This window comes from Vicia villosa, linkage group LG1 (genome assembly GCF_029867415.1).
Source record: "Vicia villosa cultivar HV-30 ecotype Madison, WI linkage group LG1, Vvil1.0, whole genome shotgun sequence".
NCBI classification, from domain to species: domain Eukaryota; kingdom Viridiplantae; phylum Streptophyta; class Magnoliopsida; order Fabales; family Fabaceae; genus Vicia; species Vicia villosa.
The window spans coordinates 3,890,628-3,914,748 of NC_081180.1; the positions used below are offsets into that span (position 1 = coordinate 3,890,628).

The window sequence follows — 24,121 nt, forward strand, 5'->3', positions numbered from 1 at the left end:
ATATGAATTTTTTAAATTTTAAAAAGATAATAATAAGAATAATAAAAGTTTCGACTTAAAAATTAAATTTTGAGATTATTTTAAAGAACTTTTTAAAACGTTCTAAATATGTTATAAAACAATCATATAAATATACACGGATCAAAAATAAAATTTGATATTTTATAAGGACCAAAAACAAAATTTCGGAACCAAAAACAAATTTTGATATTCTACATGATCAAAAGAATACTTTTACTCATTTTTTCATGACCTCTCTCAACCCTCTATATTCTTCTCTATTTCTCTTCTTTTATTCTCTCTATCAAAAATGTGTTTTTTGAGTTTGAATTATTTGTTCTTTTTTGAGATTGACTTATAAGAAGTTATCTCTCTATTTCTCTTCTCTCATTATCTCTATCGAAAATGAGTTTCTTTGGTTTGATTTATTTGAGATTATCTCTTAACGAGTTTCTTTGGATTGATTTATTTGGAATTATCTCTTAACATAATAAATTTTGTGACATTGTTTAAGAGATTTAATCAAAATAACTTAATACATTTTTTTATAATTTTTTATACCTTATTTTTATGAGTTTTCTAAGATATCTCATGAAAACAACTTATAACATATACAAAATGATTTGAAATTTATTTTATTATTTGTTATAAAAATAAACTTAAAAAATAAGTTATGTAAGTGTTAGAATTAAAGGTAGAGAGGCTGGGTATGGAGGAATTATTAGGGATTTCAATGGAGATTGGAAGGGAAGCTATTCCAAACATTTAGGGAGATGTTATGCTATTTTTGCTGAGTTTTGGGGAGTTTACGAAGGTTTATAATTCACATTTTCACTGGATGTTAGGAGGGTGGAGTTAAATGTTGATTCTAAGTTACTGGTTACTGCTATAGAGAAAGGAGAGGCTTGTAATCAAGAGTGTGTTCCCATTTTGCATCAGATTATGAAGCTTATAGCTTTGCATGAGATCATTTGGCCCCTTATGGCGGCTGACTCATTAGGCATTAGTAGTTTTGTTGTTGATCCCCTGTAGTTTGTTTTCTCTTTCGGGCTTCGGTCCTCCATCTTATAAAAAAAAAACAAAAACCTTTGAGTAATTCCTTATCGCTACACAATGACAATGAAGGAAACAAGAAAGAAAATTTGGGAATTAAAAAATTAGGGTTTTCAAAAAAATTAAAGAGAAGAAGATGATGATTTTCTGCAGAGTTTCTCTCTACCCATAAATTATGAAAAATCATATTCACTTTGCAACTACAAAATTCTGTGAATGCAAGTGTTATGCAAAATAGGGGTTACTCTCTCTATTTATAGTTTTAAGGTGCTCTCTCCCTAAGCTAAAGTCCAAAACATAAAAGTCCAAAATACCTATTTTAGATCCAAGTCGAAATACTGTGTGAAGCTTACTGATTCGACACTTCGACAACTAACACAACTCGACACACTACTTGTTTCGACACATCCTTGTTCCGTCGAGCAACATGCTGTCTTGACACAAGGAATTACAATTTAACACACCACCTGATTCATTGTATCTAAGCTATCTACATTCATCATAACTCTTGGTCTTCTGAACACTTCGACCCGCACACTCTTCGTCACGATGTCTTCTAAACACTTCGACCTGAACAAATTGCTCTTCATGCCTAGTATGTACAACACATTGGAGATTACTAACTTTTTGCCATCTTTCCCCATAAATAGAACGTCACCAATACTTTCAACTGCTAGAGTATTGTCATTTACAAATTTTACCGTGTTCTTCATAGAGGGCTTTATGTTGACAGATCAATATTTCCTTCTAAACATGTGTGATGAAAATCTTAAAAAAACTAATGTGATCTTATATGTTATATTTTTATTTTAAAAAATATCAAATACATATTAAATTATAGATATGATCCTTCAAAACCCTCACCTCTAAAATTCTTCAAAAATCAAATGGCAAACATATTCTAAAAATTAGTGTTGCACAATTCTATGCAGTACTTTATTTTTGTTTTCTGGAATTTGGTTTTGTCATGTTTATGTTTTTTGAATTTTTTGGAACCAGGTCATGTTCGAAGATATATTTCTGAACACATCCTAAAAAGACTCCGCATTCGTATCTTCGAATTTAATTTAATAAAAAATAAAATTTAATGTGTCTGGAGATATATCTCTAAAAACAACATATATTTTTGACATTTTTCCCTTGACCTTGAAAAAGATACAAGAGTGTAAAAGGAAATGTTCTAAATTTAAAGTGCGTGAATCCAACACAGACCATCTTGACTCGGTTGAAGTGCTAAACACCGGTAAAAAAAAAACTTGAGATTGGAAAAGCATCTTGACTCGGTTGAAGTGCTAAACACCGGTAAAAAAAAACTTGAGATTGGAAAAGCATCACAATGCTAGTGTTGGGGAACCTAACACTTAGAAACAAGGAAGTAGATTTTGAAGCTGCAATGCAACTTTTGTAGCCTAGCATCCTCAAACTTGGATGTGATGTCTGACGTTGTTGTAACACTCCATCATCGTCTTGAAACCGACACTATTATCCACAAATTTTAAAAAGATTATAATTTATAAGAATAATTCTTACACCATATTTCTACATCAATACTTACGCCAAACACTGTTCACCGTATTTATACGGTGAACAGTGTTTTTTAAAATAAATTACTAATATTTATAAAAAATATTTTTTATTTTTAAAATTACGAACAACTTAGTTAATGCAGTAATAAAATTGGTTAATGCATGTCCGTACATGAACAATGTTGTCTGTAATTTTAAAATTAAAAAATATTATTTATAAATATTATTATTTATTTTAAAAAATACTGTTCACCGTATAAATACAGTAAAGAGTGTTTGATGTAACTATTGGTATATAAATATGGTGTAAGAATAACATTACTCAATTTATAAAGGAGAACAGGGCTCATGAGACTGCTTTTATATGAATAATTAAACCCTAATATAAAGACCTAATAACATATACTTATTAGTTATTACAAGATCTACAACTATTAAGAGTCAATCAAACCACTGTATTGTTATCAATTGCTCATAAGAATGTGAAATTATATAAAAAAAATACTCAGTCAGAACTAGATATATTATAAAAACAAAGATAAGCATAATAAATGACTGCCCCTATTTATTATTTTTATTTAAATTAATCACCATTTATCTTCTCAACGAGAATTACATATATAGTTTGAAAATTCATAATAAAAAACTTATGGAAATAAACAAAACTTAGAGTATTACTATAAGCTAATACAAAAATCACATATTTTCATAATAACTAACAGATAAACAAGGCTTAATAAGAATCTCAAGAGGAGTTGCTTTGGTGTTGGTTACTCCAAAGGCTTCACTCATATCAATAGAATCACATGAAGGACTTGAGATTTCAAAGGAATGCAAAAAACTAGCTAAGGTTAAACTCACCATTTCAAGGCCCAAAGATATTCCAGGACAAACCCTTCTACCACTTCCAAATGGTAATAACTCAAAGTTATGACCCTTAACATCAATTTCTTTATGAGTGCTACGAAACCGTTCTGGTTTAAACTCTAACGGATCTAACCAAATCTTAGGATCAGTGTGAATTTTCCAAAGATTCAATATAAGTCGAGTTCCTTTTTCGACATCATAACCACCTAAATTGCAATCCTCTGAGAATTCGCGCGGCACCGAGAGAGGAACCGGTGGATATAATCTTAGTGTTTCTTTAACTATACTTTGAAGGTACACCAAATTTTCTATATCCGATACTTCTACACGCCTCTCTTTTCCAACTTGAATGTTAAGTTCTTCTTTTGCTTTTTTCATTACATGAGGATTTTTCAGTAACAATGTAAGAGTTACACAAGTTGTGTCAACTCCTCCCGCAATCAATGCCTGCAAATAAATTGAAAATTTCATACGCAAATGTTAACATGCTTTCTCTATTCTAGTCGCACTTATAAATAGAAAATTATTTTTAAATTTATTGAATAACTAATATATCTGGTCTGAATTACGTACCAACATTGTGCCTTTGATTGTAGTATCAGAATCATATCCTTCAACTGTTTTTCCATCAAGCAATGAAAGCATCACATCCATGAAATCTTGATGATCAGAATCATTATAGAGATCTTTAATCGAACGTCGAACTTCCATGACACGAAAATGTTGAAGTTGCTCCAAACGACGGTGACTGAGGATTTCTAAAGTTGTGATTTTACGCGCTTGGCGCCAAAAAGGACCATAGGGCGCTAAAGTAAACATGGCTCCATTGTAAGCCATATGTTGAGTTGATTCAAGCATTGGGCGACTAGAAACTGCCAAGTCAATCTTGGTGAAACATTCTTTAGCCATTTCCCAATTACTTAATACCAAAGCACGTTTGGAACCAAGCTTAATGGAAAACAAGGGTCCATATTTGGTTGCCAAATGACCTAAGGTTTTATGAGGTATTCCTTTTGAAGCCCTCAAAAGTGGGAGGTGACCAATTATTGGCCATGCCCCTTGAACTATAGGAACTTCGTTGGTATTAGAAACTTTAGAATTTCTATAAGAAAGATAGTAAAAGAAGAATATTGAAAAGAAAGCTACTGTAATGGGCACTAGCATTTTGTATATGAAATGTGTAAATTAATGAGATGTGAATAAATTAATAGAGTTTTGTAATGTAGTAGTTATAAACAAATCCAATCAATGTAAATAAAAATTGTTCTGCCCAACAAATATGGAAGCAATTTGTCTTGTAAAGAGTACTATAGTACTATAGAAGATAAGTAATTAAAGTCATATATGGCAGCTACTTCTTGTCCCATGTGCGACATTTGCATGTGTAACAAAGTATTTTATGGATTAGATGGAAAATTCTTCACAATAACGTATCATCTTCTTCAAGTGACGTGGCCAAAGCTTGGCTGTAGTCTATGCGTTAGACTTCACGTTGTTACTTTTTATGGGAATTTTTCAAATTAGAAATATTATTCTTACACCAAGCTATACACATATACCGTATGTACGGACAATATTGTTCATATACGGACAACACTGTTTATGTATGGACGACTACTATTCATGTACGGCTGGAACTGTTCACGTTACTATTCATGAATAGTACTTTACAGTAGTCACCAAATTTGATTAATGCAGTGTAAAAGTTTGGTTAATGCAGTAATAAAAATGGTCAATGCAACATCCAGGCATTACAAATAATTTTTAGCAGTCATCAAATTTGGTTAATGCATTGTAAAAACTTGGTTAATGCAATAATGAAGTTGGTTAATACCCGTCCAAGTATTAAGAATAAACATCCGTACATAAATAATTTTCGTCCGTACATGAACAATGTCGTCCGTACATGAGCAGTGTCGTCCGTATATACGGTGTAGGTGTATGACTTGGTGTAAGAATAACATTTCTATTTTTCAAATTTGTCTTGATCATTATCAGTGACAGATCTAGAATATTATTTTAGTGAAAAAAAAAACTATCAATGACAAAATAATTTTGATTTCATAAAATAAATACACTATAAATTAAAATTATTTTGTATGTATTTTTATTTTGTGAGTGAATTATTTAACATAATTACTATAGTATAATATCACTTGGACAAAAAATATTAATATCTCTTTTTATATATAAATAAAATACAAATTTTTTTATACATATAATTCAACTAATCTACAACTTTTGTAACATAATCAAAATTAAAATTCTAAAAGAATTCTATTTTTTATTGAAGAAAATTTCACTCGGTTTTTTACTATAAATTTTTGTAATAAAATCTTCGAATATTATTTTCAATTTTATAATGATAGCATGATATTTTATTCTTGTTTATGAAGTAAATAAAAATATTCAAAATTTTATTTACTAATAATCTTAACTTCTGTGCTAATAATTTTTTTATTTAAAACAAGCTCATAACAAAATATAATTAACATTATAGTATATTAATAAAATTTAACACCTCTCTGAAATTTCTCAACTATATTTATAAAAATAATATAGAATAAATAATCAAATTCATTTGTAGAAATAACATACTTTTAATAATAAGAAATTTATTTTTTAAATGAAATAATAATACTATAGAAGAACGTGGTTCAAAAAATATATGAGATAGATTGTGAGATTTGTAACTGAAATCAGTGGAAACAACTTCTTTTATTTTAAAATTAAAAAATTTTAATGCTATATTTTTATATAACTTAGTAATAATGATTATCATTCTTGTGGGGGCAAGATCCCCCAAACTCCATAACATAGATCCGCTTATGGGTTCGCATCACTCGAAAAGGAGTAATTATACCTCTTCCATAAAAGACAAGACTGTGTTCACAAGGATAGGCAAGGCAATGAAAAACTTCACGCCCCAAAACACCCGCCGTGAGTAGATCTGGCGCGAGGTTCTTCACCGACATAAAATTCCTACGCTGCTCGCTAAGAAGGCGGATGTAATGGGTCCTAAACCAGGAAGATGGTGCAAGTTCTATTGAGTCAAGGGACACCACACTAAAGATTATTACCAACTCAAGAAGGAAATTGATAGACTAATCCAGGATGTACGCCTCAAGAAATATGTAAAGGGAGACTCTTCCTATGGGTCAGACAGGTCCAATTCGCTAGGGTGAGATGATGTGGGAAGCCCAAGGGACAACAAAGATAAGGAGGTATCCTAGAGCAAGGGCAATAAAGTTGTGCTCCACAAACTCAACACCAATAGTAGGAGGATTCATTGGGGGCAAGGAGACTAGTTCCACCCGTAGAAGGTACACTCACCAAATCTTGAATATAGAAGACATTCATTGAAGGTGAGAGAATACACAAGAAGGGGGATTGAATTGTATAACTGGGGCAAGGAGACTAGTTCCACCCGTAGAAGGTACACTCACCAAATCCTAAATATAGAAGACATTCACAGGAGGTGAAAAAATACACAAGAAGGGGGATTGAATTGTGTAACTGATAACTTATGTTTTTTCAAACAACAGCTTTTGAATCTGACCAAGTTAAGATTCTAAGCTTGAGTATGTAGCAGCAGAATATTTAAAGTGCAGAAGCAATAAGTAAATCACACACAAAACATATCATGGTTCCTCTATAATGAAAGTAGTCCAGTCCCCTTGTCACACAAGAGATTTTCACTATAATCAGAACCTGATTATAATTTGCTTAGACACATCAGTCCAAGACTTCCTGCTCAATCTCACTAGAAAGACACTTCTTTCCTAAACCAACTGTCCAAGACTTCCTGCTCAATCTCACTAGAAAGACACTTCTTTCCTAAACCAACTATTTCACGACTTCCTTGCTCAATCAAACTAGAAAGAGACTTCCTTGCCTAAAACAACTATTCAAAACTTCATTGCTTAATCAAACTAGAAAGATACTTCCTTGTCTAAACCAACTGTTCAGAACTTCCTTGCTAAAACACTCAGCTTGAAACTTTTCCAAGTTCTTAACAAATTGTTTAGATTAAATCAAGATGTACTTGATATAGAATTAGAGGTACAGATAATACAACACACACAAAGACCTTGATATTTAAGATTTCTAAGATATACAAGTGTAAGAATATTCTCAAGTCTATGTGCAATACAACAACTATAAACTGTAACTTGAGGTATGAAACAATTTTTGCAATATTCTGATTTTTTTATTGTTGTTCTTGTTGCTTCTTTTGAATCTTTAGCTCATTTGTATAAAGGTAACAAAAGAGACATTGGAAACTTGCTTAGTGTCTTTGCTGAAGAAGCTATTTCTAAGAGAGACACGTTGTAGTTGGTACGATGAGGATCTTCATCTTTTGAATAATTGCATTATCCGTTCTGTCTTTCTCAAGTAAGGCGTTCATAAGCATAGAGTAGTAGACTGAATAAATCATATAAATTAGCCTTGAGCCTTGTGCTAAAATCTCTAGTTGACTTTCTCCATAATTCTAGCCGTTAACAAGATGTAGTTGCTTTTGCACAGAGTACGGACATAATAGCTTTGTACTATGCTTCCAACAAGGCGTTTTAAGTTTCGTTGGAATCATCAGAGGGAAAGTCAATGTAGCAACTGAGTTTCTATTTAAACATCAGAAGCTGGAATATGGCACTACGGTTTCGTATGAAACTCATATTCTGTTTCAGTAGAATATGGATTCACTTCCTTCTTCCTTACAAACTCTTTAACTAGGTCAGAACCAAGTTAAATTTAAGCCAAATAATCCTACATGCTTAATCAAACATTAGTATACCCTATTATTATTTAAGTGCTTTTGTTATCATCAAAACCCAAGGAGTATGAGCTCAAAGAGTGTGAACACATTTTGTTCCAAAATCCCCAACGTCGAAGGCAAAGGCAAAGCCCGAGATCCATAAGCCACGATCACCTTCTATGAGTAAGATATAGTTGGCATCCACCCTCATAATGATGACCCCATGGTCATTACCATCAGATGTGCCAAATGAGAGATTAAAAGAGTTCTCATAGACCAGGGGAGTTTAACATACATTATGTATTAGGAGGCATTTGAAAGGCTTCAACTCGACCTAGTGGACTTGAAATCCTCCAAAGGTTTTTTGTTTGGATTCCTTGGAGAACAGGTAAAAGTAAAAGGATATATTACCTTGAAGACCACTTTTAGAGAGCAGAATCAGGTCAAAGAAATAAAGTTCAAGTATTTGGTTATCGATGCTATCTCTTCTTACAATATGATTATAAGGTGACCAACTTTAAATCAATTTGGTGCCGCCTTGCCCACAATGCATTTATACATGAAGTACCTTCTCTCTAATGGGAAAGGGGAAGTTATCCAAGGAGATCAAGAGTTCGACTGGAAGTGTTTTATAGAGAGCCTTAAGCTAAAATTGGTTTGCACTATTGTTGTGAAAGCCAGGAAAGTGGGCTCAAGAATAAATCCACAAGGAGAAATATGCAAGGGAGAAAAGGCTCCCTTTCCGAACACTAAGGAGATCAAATATTGAAGGTCCTGAAGGGATGTTCTGTGGAGACATTTGCATAGTTAACATTTATTTATCTTTCTTTATTATTGTGTTGGGTACGTTGTTATGGAATTTTATAGGCGAATATTACATCTCTGCCAATTATAAGGGCAAGTTTATTTTATGGGGTGCACTCTTTTCCCTCTACGTTTTTCATGGGGAGAGGGTTTTTAATTAGGCCCTTCACTTTATTATCTTAGATAATTCGTGTTTGCTGGTTCTTACCTTTTTGCAGGAAATCCACAATCTAGGAAAAAGATTTCTCCATAGAGGCAACTAAAAGCTTGATCCTTAAGTGCAATCCTTGCTGCCAACAGATGCGATCAAATCGTTGGATCCCTAAGTGGGATCCTTTCCGCTTATAGAGGATATCAAATTGATGGGTCTTTAAGTAGGATCCTTACCTCTCACAGAGGAAATCAAATTGCTGAATCATTAAGTGGGATCCTTGTCGCTCACAGAGGCGATCAAATTGCTAGATCCTTAAGTAGATTCTTGCCGCCATGGAGGCAATCAAATCACTAGATCCTTAAATACGATCCTTGCTGCCCATAGAGGCGATCAAATCAGTGGATCCCAAAATGGGATTCTTGGCATCCATAGTGGCGGTCAAATTGTTGGATCCTTAAGTAGGTTTCGTTCCTCCCATTGAGGTGATAAAATCACTGGATCCTTAAGTAGATTCCTTGCCGCCTCTTGTGGAAATATATATTGGAATTCACGAGCAGAGATCCTTGCCGCCCCTTATGACAATATTCACTGACCTTTATGAGCAAAAATCCTTGCCACCCATGCGGCAATATTCGTTGGACTTCATAGCGAAGATCCTTGCCACCCTTTTAGGCAATATTTGTTGGACTTTATAGAAAAAATAATTTCTTCCCTCTGAGGCAATATTTGATGGACTTCATATTGAAGATCCTTGCCTCCCCTTAAGGCAATGTTTTTTGGACTTCATAGCAAAGATCCTCGCCGCTTCTCAGGGTAATTGAGATAAGCTACCTAACACCTTGTCTGAGGGACTTATGATCTCATTAGTCAGGATACATATAATTTTGTTTTAGGGGCTTATATTTCCAAGGCTATAATTAACTTCTGCCTAAGTAAATTAGGGTTTCCCTGGGAAGGATCAGACATAGAAATCACGCGTGATAGAAGTCCTGTCTAAGAGGTTTAACTCCTCGTCTGAGGGACTTATGATCTCATCAGTCGAGCTACATAATGTTTTTTGGAGGAACTGATATTTCTCAAGCTAATTAAACTCTCGCCTGAGAGACTTAATCATAAGTCTTGTATGAGAGCTTGATAGAAGTCCCACCCGAGAGGTTCAACGCCTCTCATGAGGAACTTATTATCTCATCATTCGGGCTAGATAACCTCGCATGACAGAGTTCGTCATCAAGAAACATAGGGATTCAGATATTTCAGTGCGTCACAGTTTTAAAATATTTCTCCCTCTATCAAAGGCCTCGTGCTTGAGGGGATGAGTAGTTTTATATTTGTAAAAGAGCCTGGATAGGGTGATAAATGTAGGCCGCCCCCAGAAGTGGTAACAATAACATGTCTCCCCAAATAAGGTATTACCTCTACCTAAGGCTTTTCTATCATGGGATACGACATTTATTGGGAAGATAGAATTCAGAGTCATTAACTAACCCACACCCCTCTTGGAAATAGGGATTCAACAGGCCACCATTGGCTAGGTGGGAGGTGGCCCATACCAAGATAAACTTAGGCCCAAAAGGCCTCTATAAATACTTCTCATTTAGGGGAGAGAAGACAAATCTTAAGCCATACAAATAATGACCCATATACGCTTATACCTAACTACATGGCTTCTCGCCGCTGTGGGCATGCTTTAAACACCATACAATATAATATACTTACTAAGGCCTTTAAGTGTCCTTGTCATTTACAGGGGAAACATGCACACATGTATTTTTTGACCAGTACAATAAATATTATTATTACTTTATTGTTGTAATCCTCGTTGACATGGAGCCAATTTAGTAGCCGATGTGCTGTCTCGAAGATCTTTGAGTCTTACCAATTATATATCCTTCATTTCTCCTTCTAAAGGATATAAATAAAAGCAAACTTTTTCTTAATTTTCTTTTACTTTATTTTTACGTTCTTATCCTCCTTCCAAGGTGTCATCTATCTTAGGACATTTTTCCTGTCTTTGAATTTCTTCATTTTTAAGCTCATTTTTAAGATTGAAGAGAGATAAAAAAAGATTCACACATAATCTCCACCATTTATTTTAAAATTTAATAGTTCAGATTCATTATCACATTCTCATATGATATGCCCTCTCTCTTTTATATATATATATATATATATATATATATATATATATATATATATATATATAAACCTTCTAATTACATAATTTGAGTTAAGAAGTAAGTCAATATTAGATGTTAGAAATTGTAGGAAATAATATTACTCTTTGTTGTGAGCATAGTAGAAACTAATAAAGATAGGAAATTTCTCTATAGACCTCCCAACCTTCTAGTCCACCTCTGGTGAAAAACCCAAACTACCCCTGACTTCGGAAATTCATTTCCGAAATGCAAGAAAAAGGCGTTTTCGGAGATGCATCTCCGAAAGCGTCTTTTTTTTTGAAAAAATTGTCTTATTTCGGAAGTTCATTTCCGAAAACAGCATTTCGGAAGTGAACTTCCGAAATACTGCGCGTTCTGCAGATTTATTAAAACACTCCCCCTCCCCCATTCATTTACCCTAACTCAAGTCAAAAACAAGCAAAGGCGAAAATTTGTGCAAACAGAATTCCAAGGCTGCATCAAGGCTCCAATCACACTGCTAAACAACATTCAAAAGCCCTCAATCCTAACACTTTGTAAGTTTTGAAATTTTTAGATTCATTATTCAAATGCATGTTATTTAGGGTTTTAATTGCATAAATGATATATGGTTAGGTTGTTAGTAGTATTTAGGTTGTTTAGAAGCATTTTGATTTGGTTTGAAGTTTGGTTTAGGGGTCTGCCATGGAAGTTGCAGAAAACTCCATCGCAAGGGTGTTTCGGAAGTTCATTTCCGAAAACACCTCCATCCCAGTTTTCGGAAATGAACTTCCGAAATGTATCAGAAGTTCAAATTTTTTTGTTTTTTATTTTGTCTCGCATATTAATCGATTTCAATTGTTTACAGGAACATGTCAGACAACCAACCAGCACGCATCAGACAGGGAAGGGAGACCAAGCCTGCGTCGGCTAGAGAGGGTAGGGAGTGTCCGTTTTAATTTGCAAGTACTTTATTTTTAACGCCTTTGTTTATTGTGCCTGTTTCTTTGAAGTTTGTGTGCATGCGTTCTGACTTCTTTGACGGCGTGTCGCTGGTTTCCAACGTCTTTGTTCTTTAATGACTTGTCTGTTTCCCAAGCGTTTTTGTCCCCTTTCTTCTTTTATAAAAGGAGGTCTCATGGACCTTTCTTTCTTCATTTTTACGCAGGAATGGGTGGCGCTAAGGGAAGAAAGGGTTCTTCAAAGAAGGAGGTGAAGGAGGTGAAGGAGAAGAAGAAGGTTTTGACTGGTTCTGCTTCTCGTCCCCTTGGGGTCCATTGCTCGGACGTGCAGGCTCAGTCTTCAGGCGTGATCAACGCTGATGGTTCTGAGACTGAGTGGGATGAGGATTGGTATAATTATCTTCATTCGGAGGAGTTCGCTCGTCGGGAAGAATAACGTGTTTTTGTTTTGTTTGATGTGTATTTTGTAACGCTCGTCGGGCAGAATAACGTGTCTTTGTTTTGTTTTGTTTTGATTTCGGATTGTATCTTTCGCACAGTGTTTTTGGATTGGATTTATCATCTTAGTATTTTCAGTTTATCTGTTGCTTATTTTTATTTGGCGTTTGCGTTTAATTAAAATGCGAGACAGTTTAAGAAAAAACATAAAAAAAAAAAAACAGTTTCTGCATAATTCGGAAGTTCATTTCCGAATTCACCCCCATGAGGTGTTTTCGGAAGTTCATCTCCGAAGACACCCCCATGAGGTGTTTTCGGAGATGCACTTCCGAATTGTGGAAATTTTTTTTAAAAAAAAAGCGCTTCGGAAGTTCATTTTCGAAGCAGGGTTATTTTGGGATTTTCGCTGGGGGTGACCCCATAGGGAGGTGGCTAAAGAAATTTTCTAAAGATATCATGGATGAGGAATCAACATTTTATTGATTAAATATATTACGAAAGTATTTTAAGTGGTTATTATCAAATAGTTTTCAAAATTAGAAAAGAATTAAATATATATTTTGTGTTATTTGTTTTGCCGGATGTAAGTACCCCATGATGCCTTTTAATCCAGGCACAATTCTTAGTAAACTAGAAAATATAGCATAATAATCAATATATTTCTACTGAACCCTGTTTATCAAATAATTGATTTTTGATAGTTTGGTAACCTTACAAATCTAGCGTCTCTATAGTAAGTATGAGTAATCCTATAAATGTATGAACTGATCAAGTGAGTATAAGAACTGATACATATGTTGATATACTTTTAATATCAATCTGTTGACCAGACCTTTAGACAACTAACCTTAGAGTGTCCTTGAGAATTTAAATGAACAAGATATTGATTGTATGTTCAACTATCAAGATTGTTATGACGATTAGTTGTTGAAAAATATCTTCCAAATTTTACTAACCATTAAGGATTTAGAAAAGAGCTCCCCGAAACAAGTAGGTCTCATTTCTCATATTTTTCATTTTCAAATAGACACATGGACAAAGTAAGAAGGTTGCAGAATGATTGGAGCTTCAGAGCTTTCATTTTTTTCATTTACCAGTTGGTCTTGTTAATTATGTTCAAGACTTTATCTTGTTTTAATATAAATATAATTTCAGATGTATCAAAGTTCACATTATTATGGTACATTGCGTTTCAATGTATTCGAGATGAATTTTATTTTATAGTTTTAAAAGTTTATGGTATCGACTATGTATATTCCAATTAAACTTTTAGATAAATTTACTTGTGATGTTATAAATCATGTCCTATTGAAGGAACTTAGATGTGGGCTCAATAATTCAAAGGGAACTGGATGTATAGAACCATTCCACGTCCGTTCATATGGGAAACTCTCTTTCGGCTCACCTACGACTGAGATCATGATCCCTATTGAGATATGAGAGATAAGTTGGATAACATCGCCCATTTACCAAGAAAAATCAGCAAAGGCGAATACAGAGAAGAGTTGGACCTCCTCTAAAATAATTGAAATTGGGTCGTTATAAGTGAGATTGTAATCAAGTAAAGAATGACGTCAAAATACAACAAGAGGGTGGTCTCCGTGAGTTCATTTTCAAAGATCTAGTATTGAGGATGACCAACGTATATAAAAATAATGTACGGGAAATTTAACTCCCAAATAAGGTCCTTATCGAGTCATCACTAACTAGAAAAGTTATGATGATGAAGACTTGAGACTTAAGAGTGTACTTCTCTCAAGCTCTTAGATTCAAATCTCAAATGTATTAATAATTTCTGTAATAAGTTAGAACAATTCATACATAATTTTTCTATGCCTTTAATGGAACCTTCCTCTATAGTTAGTGGAATTGATTTTCCAAATTAGTCGATCCTAACATCGGACACCAAATTCCAAAACGAAAATTATCGTATCTGACCATTGTTTTTTAAAAAAATTTAAAAATAACTCTTTTCTATTATTTTAACAATATTCAATCCGCTTAATTTTATGTCTCATATTCTAGGTCCTGATTTTCATATGATTCAGCATGAATTAGAATCCACTGCAGTCACGTTTTCACGCAATCACACAGTTAAACAATTTTCAGCTGTCTGATCTTGATCTGATGGATTTGAAAAAGCAATTTTTATTTTATAACTTAAAAATACTTTACTAAAATGAAGACCGTGTGATTTTAATCAAACCGTTAAATTTGCATGAATAAGTCGTTCAATCCTAAGACCACCTCCAGCGGTGGTTCGTCATGGGAGTTTGCCAGCATGGCATGCATTTCAATTCAACTTTTTCTTTGCAGCAGAGCTCCAGCTGGCCATCGTGTAAGAAACATACAACGGTTCTTATTTTTTTTTTTTGATTTTAATATTAAAAGTAGCCGTTAACAACGGCTAGTTACTTTTTTTTTTCTTTTTTTTTTTAGTTATTTTTTTTGTTATAAATATAGTTTTGTGAAAAAAATTAACCAACACAAATTTTACCAACACTTTTATTTTCTCTTCAATTTCAATTTTCTCTCTCACAATTTCATCATTTTAATTCAAATTTCCATTTTTTTTACTTCAAATTACAATTGTTTAGGTCAAATGGATCCTAATCATTTTCATTATCAACAAGCTATGTTCAATTTCATGCAAAATTATCAAAATCCTAATCCTCAAAATTCTCAAATTCCACCGATGCCACCATTTTCTACTCAAGTTGGTACTGAAAAAGAAGAAAGGGTTGTTGTTAAAAAAAAATCTCGAGAGCAATTTACAAGGGATGAGGATATACTACTTATCCAATCATGGCTCAATGTTTCAAAGGATCCAATTGTGGGAGTTGATCAAAAGGCTGAGAGTTTTTGGGTAAGAGTCGCTGCCAATTATAACCAGTATCGTGGGCAATCGCGGGAAAAGTTAAAAGGACAATTAAAATGTCGATGGCATCGAATAAATGGCTTGGTTCAAAAATTTGTTGGGTGTTACAAACAAGCTGTTAATGGAAAGAAAAGTGGGACATCGGAGAACGATGTCATGGCCGCTGCAAATGCATTTTTTGCTCAGGATCAAGGTACAACATTCAACCTTGAGTACGCATGGAGATTGTTAAAAGATGAACCTAAATGGATGAGAGAATCGATTGAAAGTTCTTCAAAAATAACAAAGACTTATGCTAGTGAGGCATCATCGGAGAACCCAAATACACCTTCAAGTTATGAGTTTAACTCATCATCACCAATGGAGCGTCCAATGGGACAAAAAGCAGCAAAAAGGAAGGGAAAGGCAAAGGAAATTCCAAATGCAACGCAAGATGCAAGGAATAAAAGAGCAGTGACAATGGAAAGACTAGCGCAAAGTAAGGAGAACGAGATAGAATTAAAGGTAGTGCAACTAATGATGAAAGACACTTCTATTATGAGCGATAGTCAACGAGATATTCATGAAAAATATTGTAATAAGATGAAAAAAAATATGGAATGTAGTTAGTATCTACACCTATGTAACATGGTCATTAGTACCACTTTAATTTATCAACACCTATGTAACATGGTCATTAGTACCACTTTAATTTATCAACACCTATGTAACATGGTCATTAGTACCACTTTAAATTATAATAAATATTATGTTATTCAAACTAGCAGTTATTCAAACTAGTCGTTATTCAAACTAGCCGTTATTCAAACTAGCCGTTATTCAAACTATTATATATATATATATATATACTACCACTTATGTCATTATTTTCTCATTCTCATCTTATTCTTCTCTCATTATTTACTAAAATGGATTCAGATGATTCAGATAATTACGATCAAGAATTTTGGGAGTTGGTTGAAGAAGAATTTATGGACGACAGTGATGAAGAACAAGAGCTTCAGAATGAACTTCAATCTGGAAGTTCCTCTAGGCCAAAGAAAAGAACAACGATAGATCGAGGTCGTGAAGAAGGGCATAATCGATTGTTCAATGACTACTTCTCGGAAAATTCAGTATACACAGATGTTCAATTCCGAAGAAGGTTCAGAATGCATAGGCATGTATTTCTTCGAATTGTAGATGCCCTTGGAAATCATGATGAATATTTCCAAATAAGGGTCGATGCAACTGGTAAAATGGGTCTTTCACCATTGCAGAAATGTACATCTGCTATTCGTATGTTGGCGTATGGGTCTGCTGCTGACATTGTAGACGAGTATGTTCGAATCGGTGAAAGCACTTCAATTGAGTGCTTACAAAGATTCGTTCAGGGCGTGAATGCTGTATTTGGGGCTGAGTATTTGAGAAAGCCTAACAACACTGATGTTGAACATCTTTTACAAATGGGAGAGTCACGTGGCTTTCCAGGTATGTTGGGTTCCATTGATTGTATGCATTGGGAATGGAAAAATTGTCCTGTTGCATGGAAAGGACAGTTTTGTCGAGGTGATCATGGTAAGCCCACAATCATGCTTGAAGTAGTGGCATCACAAGACTTATGGATTTGGCATGCTTTTTTTGGTATTGCAGGTTCAAACAATGACATTAATGTGTTAAACCAATCTAACATGTTTAACGATATTTTGGAAGGACATGCTCCCAATGTGCAATATACAATCAATGGGACACCATATAATATGGGGTATTATTTAGCAGATAGTATATATCCTGAGTGGGCTACATTTGTCAAGACCATTTCAATGCCATAGGGAGAAAAGAAAAAGTTATTTGCTCAACATCAAGAATCAGCTAGAAAAGATGTGGAGCGGGCATTTGGAGTGCTTCAATCTCGATTTGCAATTATACGTGGCCCAGCACGTGCCTGACACATGGACACCCTCAAGCATACCATATATGCATGCATCATATTGCACAACATGATTGTTGAAGACGAACGACATACATATGGAGGTAATTTTGATTACTCTTATGATAATGTGGATGACAACAACTCAACAACCGAAACATTTAGCGGTCCTCATCCGAATCTTGCAACAAGACTACAAAGAAGAGCAAGTATTCGAGAAAAACAAGTTCATCGTCAACTTCAAGGAAATTTAGTCGAGTATATTTGGGAACGTTTTGGACATGTAGATGATGAAGTTTAAGTTTAATTTATTATGTGATGTTATTTATTTTTATTGTTTTTAATTATATGTCATGTATTTGAGATTAATATTAATTATCATTTTAAATTATAAGTTTAATTTGAATTTTATTTATTTTATATCAATTTAAATTTAAATAATTTAAATTATTATTTTAATTGCTATAAAATTTAATATGAATAAAATATTAATAAATAAAGTAAAATTGTGGGACTCAATATGGGTTCTTAAGAGTTGCATCATTGGAGTGAAAAATTAGTTGAGTTGCTTCAAGCTGACGTGGCTTAATAGGTCCCGCAAGGAACCCAAAAATGGGTTCACGGTTGGAGATGCTCTAACTGCTGGGAGTAGTGGTCCGATTGAACACAGCTCATAAAGAAATAGTTGTCAGAATGTAACAATGGAACTTTAAACAAATCAGTGTAGATGATTACTGAACTTTGCAAATGATAGTTTCTCTTTTTCTTATCTCTTACAATACGTTTGGAATCACTGTATATTTCAATTCATTGTGCACTTTTCATAGTCCAAAATAAGTTTTCAATTTCACACTTTAACTTAAGATTTATAAACACACTATTCATCATCATAAACTCAATCACAAGTACACAGCCTTTTTCCAAATTATCCCATGACCTCATTAAAGGCAACCGCGCCTCATATATTTGAAAGCATCTAGCAACTCATTTGTAAGAAATTGAATACCGTATGGTCAAAATTTTCTCACCTAATTAAAATAACATTGGGCATTTGATCTCGATCGCACAGTTAAAAAATAGACTTGATTTTTTTTCTTCATAATTACCAATTTTCAATCATAGATCTTGGTCAGATACACTTGAATACCTAAATATATAGGATTTTGACTGCAGAGAATTAAATTATAACTAATATTCAAAGGTGTGATCAAATGTATTATGAATGATAATTATTTTTTAAGTAATTTAATGGTTAAAATTCCATAATTTAAAGATGAATAAGTGAGATGTGACATATTTAAACCACGTGAATAAATGAAATGTTGTGAATTTGTGTGCACATAGTTGAATGTTCGATATCACGAGTTCGAATCTAAACTCACACCTCTCCAATCGAAAGTATATGCAAATCTGCCACAATCGTATAAACTAATTCTAATCACAAATCACAAATTTCAAAATATAGTAAATTTTCAGAATGAAAACAATCATGGACTATTATTACCTTAAATGAAATACTCATGAGAACTTTTTATCTTAAAAAAATAGAGAATGAGGAAAATAATGAGGAAAATGGGTAGTAATAATGAGTTTCAGAAAATATCGAGAATCTCGAGAATAGAACGATTACAAAGGGGACAGTTCCCTCGATTCAACCACAGTTCCCTTGAACACACTCTACAAAAAGTGTGTCCACACGGTATGAACGCTGCACCTTTCTTCCTTCCCATGCACACGCAGCACACCGAATCACTCCCCTCCATAACCGTCGTCGTCGTAGTACTCTCACTTTCCACTTCCGTTTCTTCCAACAGTTTCATCAACGAAACTCTCCACGGCGTCGCTCTTTCTCCGCCGCTAGTTTCCTCCGTTCCCCTCATCTGTCGCTCCGCCGCCAATGCCGCCGCAAGATTCATCCCAGAAGAACTAGACGGATCCGGATTCGGATCTTGGACCTGAAGTTCTTGTTGCTCCACATTAGCTTCTCCTTCTCTTGCTTCCTCTTGCCGCTGTTGTTGCTGTTGTTGTTGTTGGTTGTGGTGATGTTCGTGTCGGATAATTGGACGGAAAACCCAGGTGGCGCCACAGCAACCACCGATACCGGTGAATCTGAACCGCTCTTTCAGACTACGTCGCCTCGTTGTTGATGAATCTGCACCGTCCATTTGTTCTGTTAATAAACCGAGTAAGGTTCTTGGTTCTCTCTGAGGACGGAGCGATTCGTGTAATATGAAACCGAGTTGACTCATACTGACTCAGTAGATAGAAACTTAAGAAAAAATAAAAATGGGGCGAGATCCGGTGAGATGCGCTGTACGGTACACTTGCAAAGAAATGAAAGCTTTAAAATAGTTTCATTTGGAGACTATTTTGTTGAAATTGGAAAGTTTGTTGGAAGTTAGTGTGAGAGAGATAAGATAAAAGATAGGAGTAAAACTCAAAGGATATGGAAGAGAAGTGAAATTTGAGAGAGAGAGAGAGAGAGAGAGAGAGAACGGTTGTGTTTATTTAATGAAATTGAGGTTATTTGTTGTGAGAGTTATACAGCCAAACTTTCTGAATTCAGGTTATGACGAAAAATGCGTTACATAAACAGACACTCTACGGGGTTGACCACTTTACTATATTTGTATTTGGACCCCTTCTTTCATTAATTACTTTTTCATTATTTCGCTTTTGTACCTTGGTCAATAAATTTGTAATTTTTACTCCCTCCGTTCCTTTTTAAGTGTCGTTTTAGCAAAAAGCTCTTCAACCAAGATAGTGGATTATTAGAGTTAATTTTCCTAGTATACCCTTATTTATTTTTCTCTTTCCAAATAAATTCAATCATAAACTCTCTTTTTCCAATAACTAATTGAAAAGTTTAAGGTGGAGTTAATAAGAAAATAAGGGTATAAATGACAAATTATAACATTAAATTATAAAACGACACTTAAATAGGAACAAAAAAAATCTTCTAAAACGACACTTAAAAAGGAACGGAGGGAGTAGTAAATAATGAAGAAAAAAATCGACTATTATGATAAATCCACAAGTTTTTTTAGTAATAATGGAGAAAAAAATCTGGCTAAGTTTTCTTTAAGAGGAGAGTAGGTGGATGTTAAAAGTTGTAATTTCTAGTAATATGAAGAAAAAATAGACTGTGTATGATAAATCCGAAAGTTCTTTTAGTAATAATGGAGAAAAAAATCTGACTGTTTTCTTTAAGAGGAGAGTAGGTGGATGTTATTTATTTTTTTGTTTAAGATGAATTCTCAAGTAAAGAACTATGTCTCCAAAAATATTTATAAATAGATATTTTAATTTTTTACATATAATGAATAGTTAATTTGTCTAAATTATATAATAAATCAGATATATTATCATTTTTTTGTTTCGTTTAAGAATAAAGAAGGCTTAAAATGTATTTTTGAATTCAACTTTATAGAATTTTACATGCGTATTTTTATTATTAAAATAACAATGATCAGTAGGATAATTTATTACTTAATTAATTAATCAATTTTTTTACATAATTAATTAATTATCTAAAATTAAAAAAAAAAACTTTATTATTAGAAATTTTACTAAAATTTTTGGGCCTTAGGCCAAGTTACTTCAACATATTACAAATTCGAATACAAGACGTTGGATAATTGTCAACTATATAAATACTAATACTCTCTCTTTTGAAATCGTTGTGGGACGTAAGTCTAGAAATTCTAATTGCATCTCCCAGTAATTAACACATAAATTTTATAGTTCATCAACCCATTGGTCATCAACTGTTCCATTTTGTTGTCTTTTGGTTACAAATTCATTCACCCATGTTCAGATCTAACTCCGGGAAAAGCCTTCAATTCACAAACCAGAGTCCAAAATTATAGAAAAAGGATTCGTCTGTTAGCAGTGGCGGAGCTAGGAATATTATATAGTCTGGGCAAAAAATTTAACTGAATTTTACATGTAACAATATATAAATAGTCATAAAGTGTGCTACATAAGATAAATGAAGCCTAACCTGCGAATAGTGTGCTAAATAAAATTAAGAGGTAAATGTCTTCTCTGAGACTTCTTTGCGGTGAATGTTCGAATAATATCAACATCTTTAAGTGACTTGAATATCTTCCGCTCGGTGTAACATATCATCAAGTCGTTGAGCCACACATCGTTGATCTTGCTGCACAAATTAGATTTGATAATCTTCATTGCTGAAAAAGCTCTTTCAACGGATGCTATCGACACCGGCAATATCAAAGCCAACTCAATGAGCTTGTAGACCAATGAAAATACCAAATATTTCTCAGTTTGAACCATCTTCATAGTCAAACTTTGAACATCTTCACAAGAAGTAAAGGAAGCATGCCTTTTCACTTGATGTACATAAGTCTCAAGTTGCTCCCTTATTGTTCCACGGTCATTATCAGAAAAGTCTACATGATAAATATTAGCAAGACGAGCAAGCTTATCAACATCAAACTTGGAAAAAGAGTTCTCAGGGTCAAGACATGAGAAGCAATCCAGCACAATGTTACTTCCTTCACAAAACCGGTCAAACAGATCTTTTACAATTCTTCTGATTCCCTAGTTGCTCTAGCAAAGATACTTGTCACACTTTATCTTTGATTATTATAATCATCATAGTGCTTCATACATGAATTGTGCTTACTATCATGACTACCAATATGATCTTTAAAGCCTTTAGATGCATGCTTCCAATCTTTAAATCCGTCTTTGTTGAAGACTTCATAACCAAAGTGTTCGGCCCTCCCGGGAGGCTTAAAGAGAAAGCAATAGAAACAATAAGTTGCATCTTTTGACTCACTGTATTCAATCCATGTATAACGCTTATACCAAGCTTTACAAAATGCTCTTGAAGGCTTCCCAAATTGAGTACGAGTAAATCTTGCTAAATCTGGTTGCGTTGGACCCTTCAATATATATGCCCTCCTCACTTGGTCTTGAATATCGGGAGCATACTCGTGAATTTGTTTCCTACATCCTAGATCACGCACAATCTCATTTGGATTAAACTCGTTGGCCACATTAAGGGGGTGTTTCTTCTACTTCGGCTTCCGTTGCTTAACATTCACTTTCTCAATACTTGTTCTAGGAACCAAAAACCTCCTCATCTCTAAAATTTAATGATTCACTGAAAAGAATTTTTAGATAAACAATTTGTAACACACAAATTGACTAGACCGAATAATTGAAATAAATAAATCGTAACAAAAAAATTAAAAGAGAATTTTACTATTATGAATGACCTATTAAATTAACCAAAATCTTTGATACTATGTTAGAAAGAAAAAAAGAGTAGAGTTTCTGTTAAAATAAAAACTACAATATAAACATTAGATTCTAAAAAAAATTAAACTATTTTGCTATGATATAAAAAATATATAATAAGATAATAATAATTTAAAATTGTCTTATGAATTCAATGAACAAACAATTTAAAAATAATAAAAATTTAAACTTATATGTCATTTGCAGTACAGTACAATACCTTATTTAATTACCTATCCTGTATGTGAAATCGAACATCCTATATTGCAATTGCAATTTGCGATACGATAATTGAAATTGACCAAATTGAACAACCTATATTGCAATTGCAATTTACCCTACTGTAACTATATAAAGAAGAAAAGTTTAAGAAAGTATATGATTAATGAATGAACATATATATATATATATATATATATATATATATATATATATATATATATATATATATATATATATATATATATATATATATAATATAATAATAGAATTGTTATAATAAGAAAAAAATTAAGAGAAGCACATTACCTGCTGTTCTGCTGCTTGAATTGAAACGTGAAAGTGACGTAAGGGAAGAGAGAAATATGAACAGTCAGAAGATAAAGAGAGGAGCAGCCATTCTGATTAGTTTTTTTTTTTTAATTTCTATTCTAAGTCATAAATAATTAATTGGGTTAGGTCTGTTTGGACCATTGGGTATTCATCTGTTTTAATTTTTACACCTTTATTTTTACTAATTTTTCCCTTGGTTTCATTTAAAAATCGACTATTAAATTGGGGAAAATACAAAGAAAGTAGGGGTTGAGCCCGGGCGCGTGCCCGAGCTTGCAGGGCTATAGAACCGCCCCTGTCTGTTAGTTAATCCTATTGTTGCGCTAGGACTCAACTCTTAGAACTTTGATAAATTTTAATGGAAATCTAGATATAAAAACATTCAGTACTGTATTCAAAAGATTACCCAATGGATAGAAAAGTGATAGAACTATAGATGCCAATTTGCATCTGTTAATGGAGATCTTTATGGAAATTATCTGTTCAGAGCATCGAAGTTGAGAATTTTTTCTCCACGGGGACGAGGATAGAGGGAAAAGTTCATCCGATGACACTTTAGAGCAGAGATTGGGAAAGAACCCTCGACTCTGTGGATTCCCCGACTCCGACCATATTATTTAAATTTTATAATTTATAAAATATATAATTATATAATTTTACATAAAAAAATATTAATGTATTAGAAAATGAAGAGTCATTAGTGGATCTTTTAATTTTTATGTTTTATTTTATAATGTATTGTTTCACTACCCAAATACCCAACCCTAAAACAGTGAATTCAATACATAGAATGACACACCATATCCTTTTTTTTCT

The 24,121-nt window shown here is 33.4% G+C and overlaps 2 protein-coding genes and 1 pseudogene across 2 annotated transcripts; 1 reads left to right on the forward strand and 2 right to left on the reverse strand.

The window, feature by feature from the left end:
• Window positions 1-3,146: 3,146 nt before the first annotated feature.
• Window positions 3,147-4,610, reverse strand: LOC131645273 (cytochrome P450 82A4-like). Its single transcript, XM_058915945.1, has 2 exons — window positions 4,020-4,610; window positions 3,147-3,893 (listed from the first exon to the last, which is right to left on the reverse strand). Exons 1-2 carry the CDS (start codon window positions 4,608-4,610, stop codon window positions 3,276-3,278), a joined length of 1,209 nt encoding a protein of 402 aa, XP_058771928.1. The 3' UTR covers window positions 3,147-3,275.
• A 10,687-nt stretch (window positions 4,611-15,297) lies between these two features.
• LOC131645274 (uncharacterized) lies at window positions 15,298-17,783 on the forward strand (annotated as a pseudogene).
• A 952-nt stretch (window positions 17,784-18,735) lies between these two features.
• LOC131599781 (E3 ubiquitin-protein ligase bre1-like) lies at window positions 18,736-20,020 on the reverse strand. Its single transcript, XM_058872043.1, has one exon. The coding sequence runs from the start codon at window positions 19,729-19,731 to the stop codon at window positions 19,075-19,077; it is 657 nt and encodes a 218-aa protein (XP_058728026.1). The 5' UTR covers window positions 19,732-20,020; the 3' UTR covers window positions 18,736-19,074.
• Window positions 20,021-24,121: the final 4,101 nt, after the last annotated feature.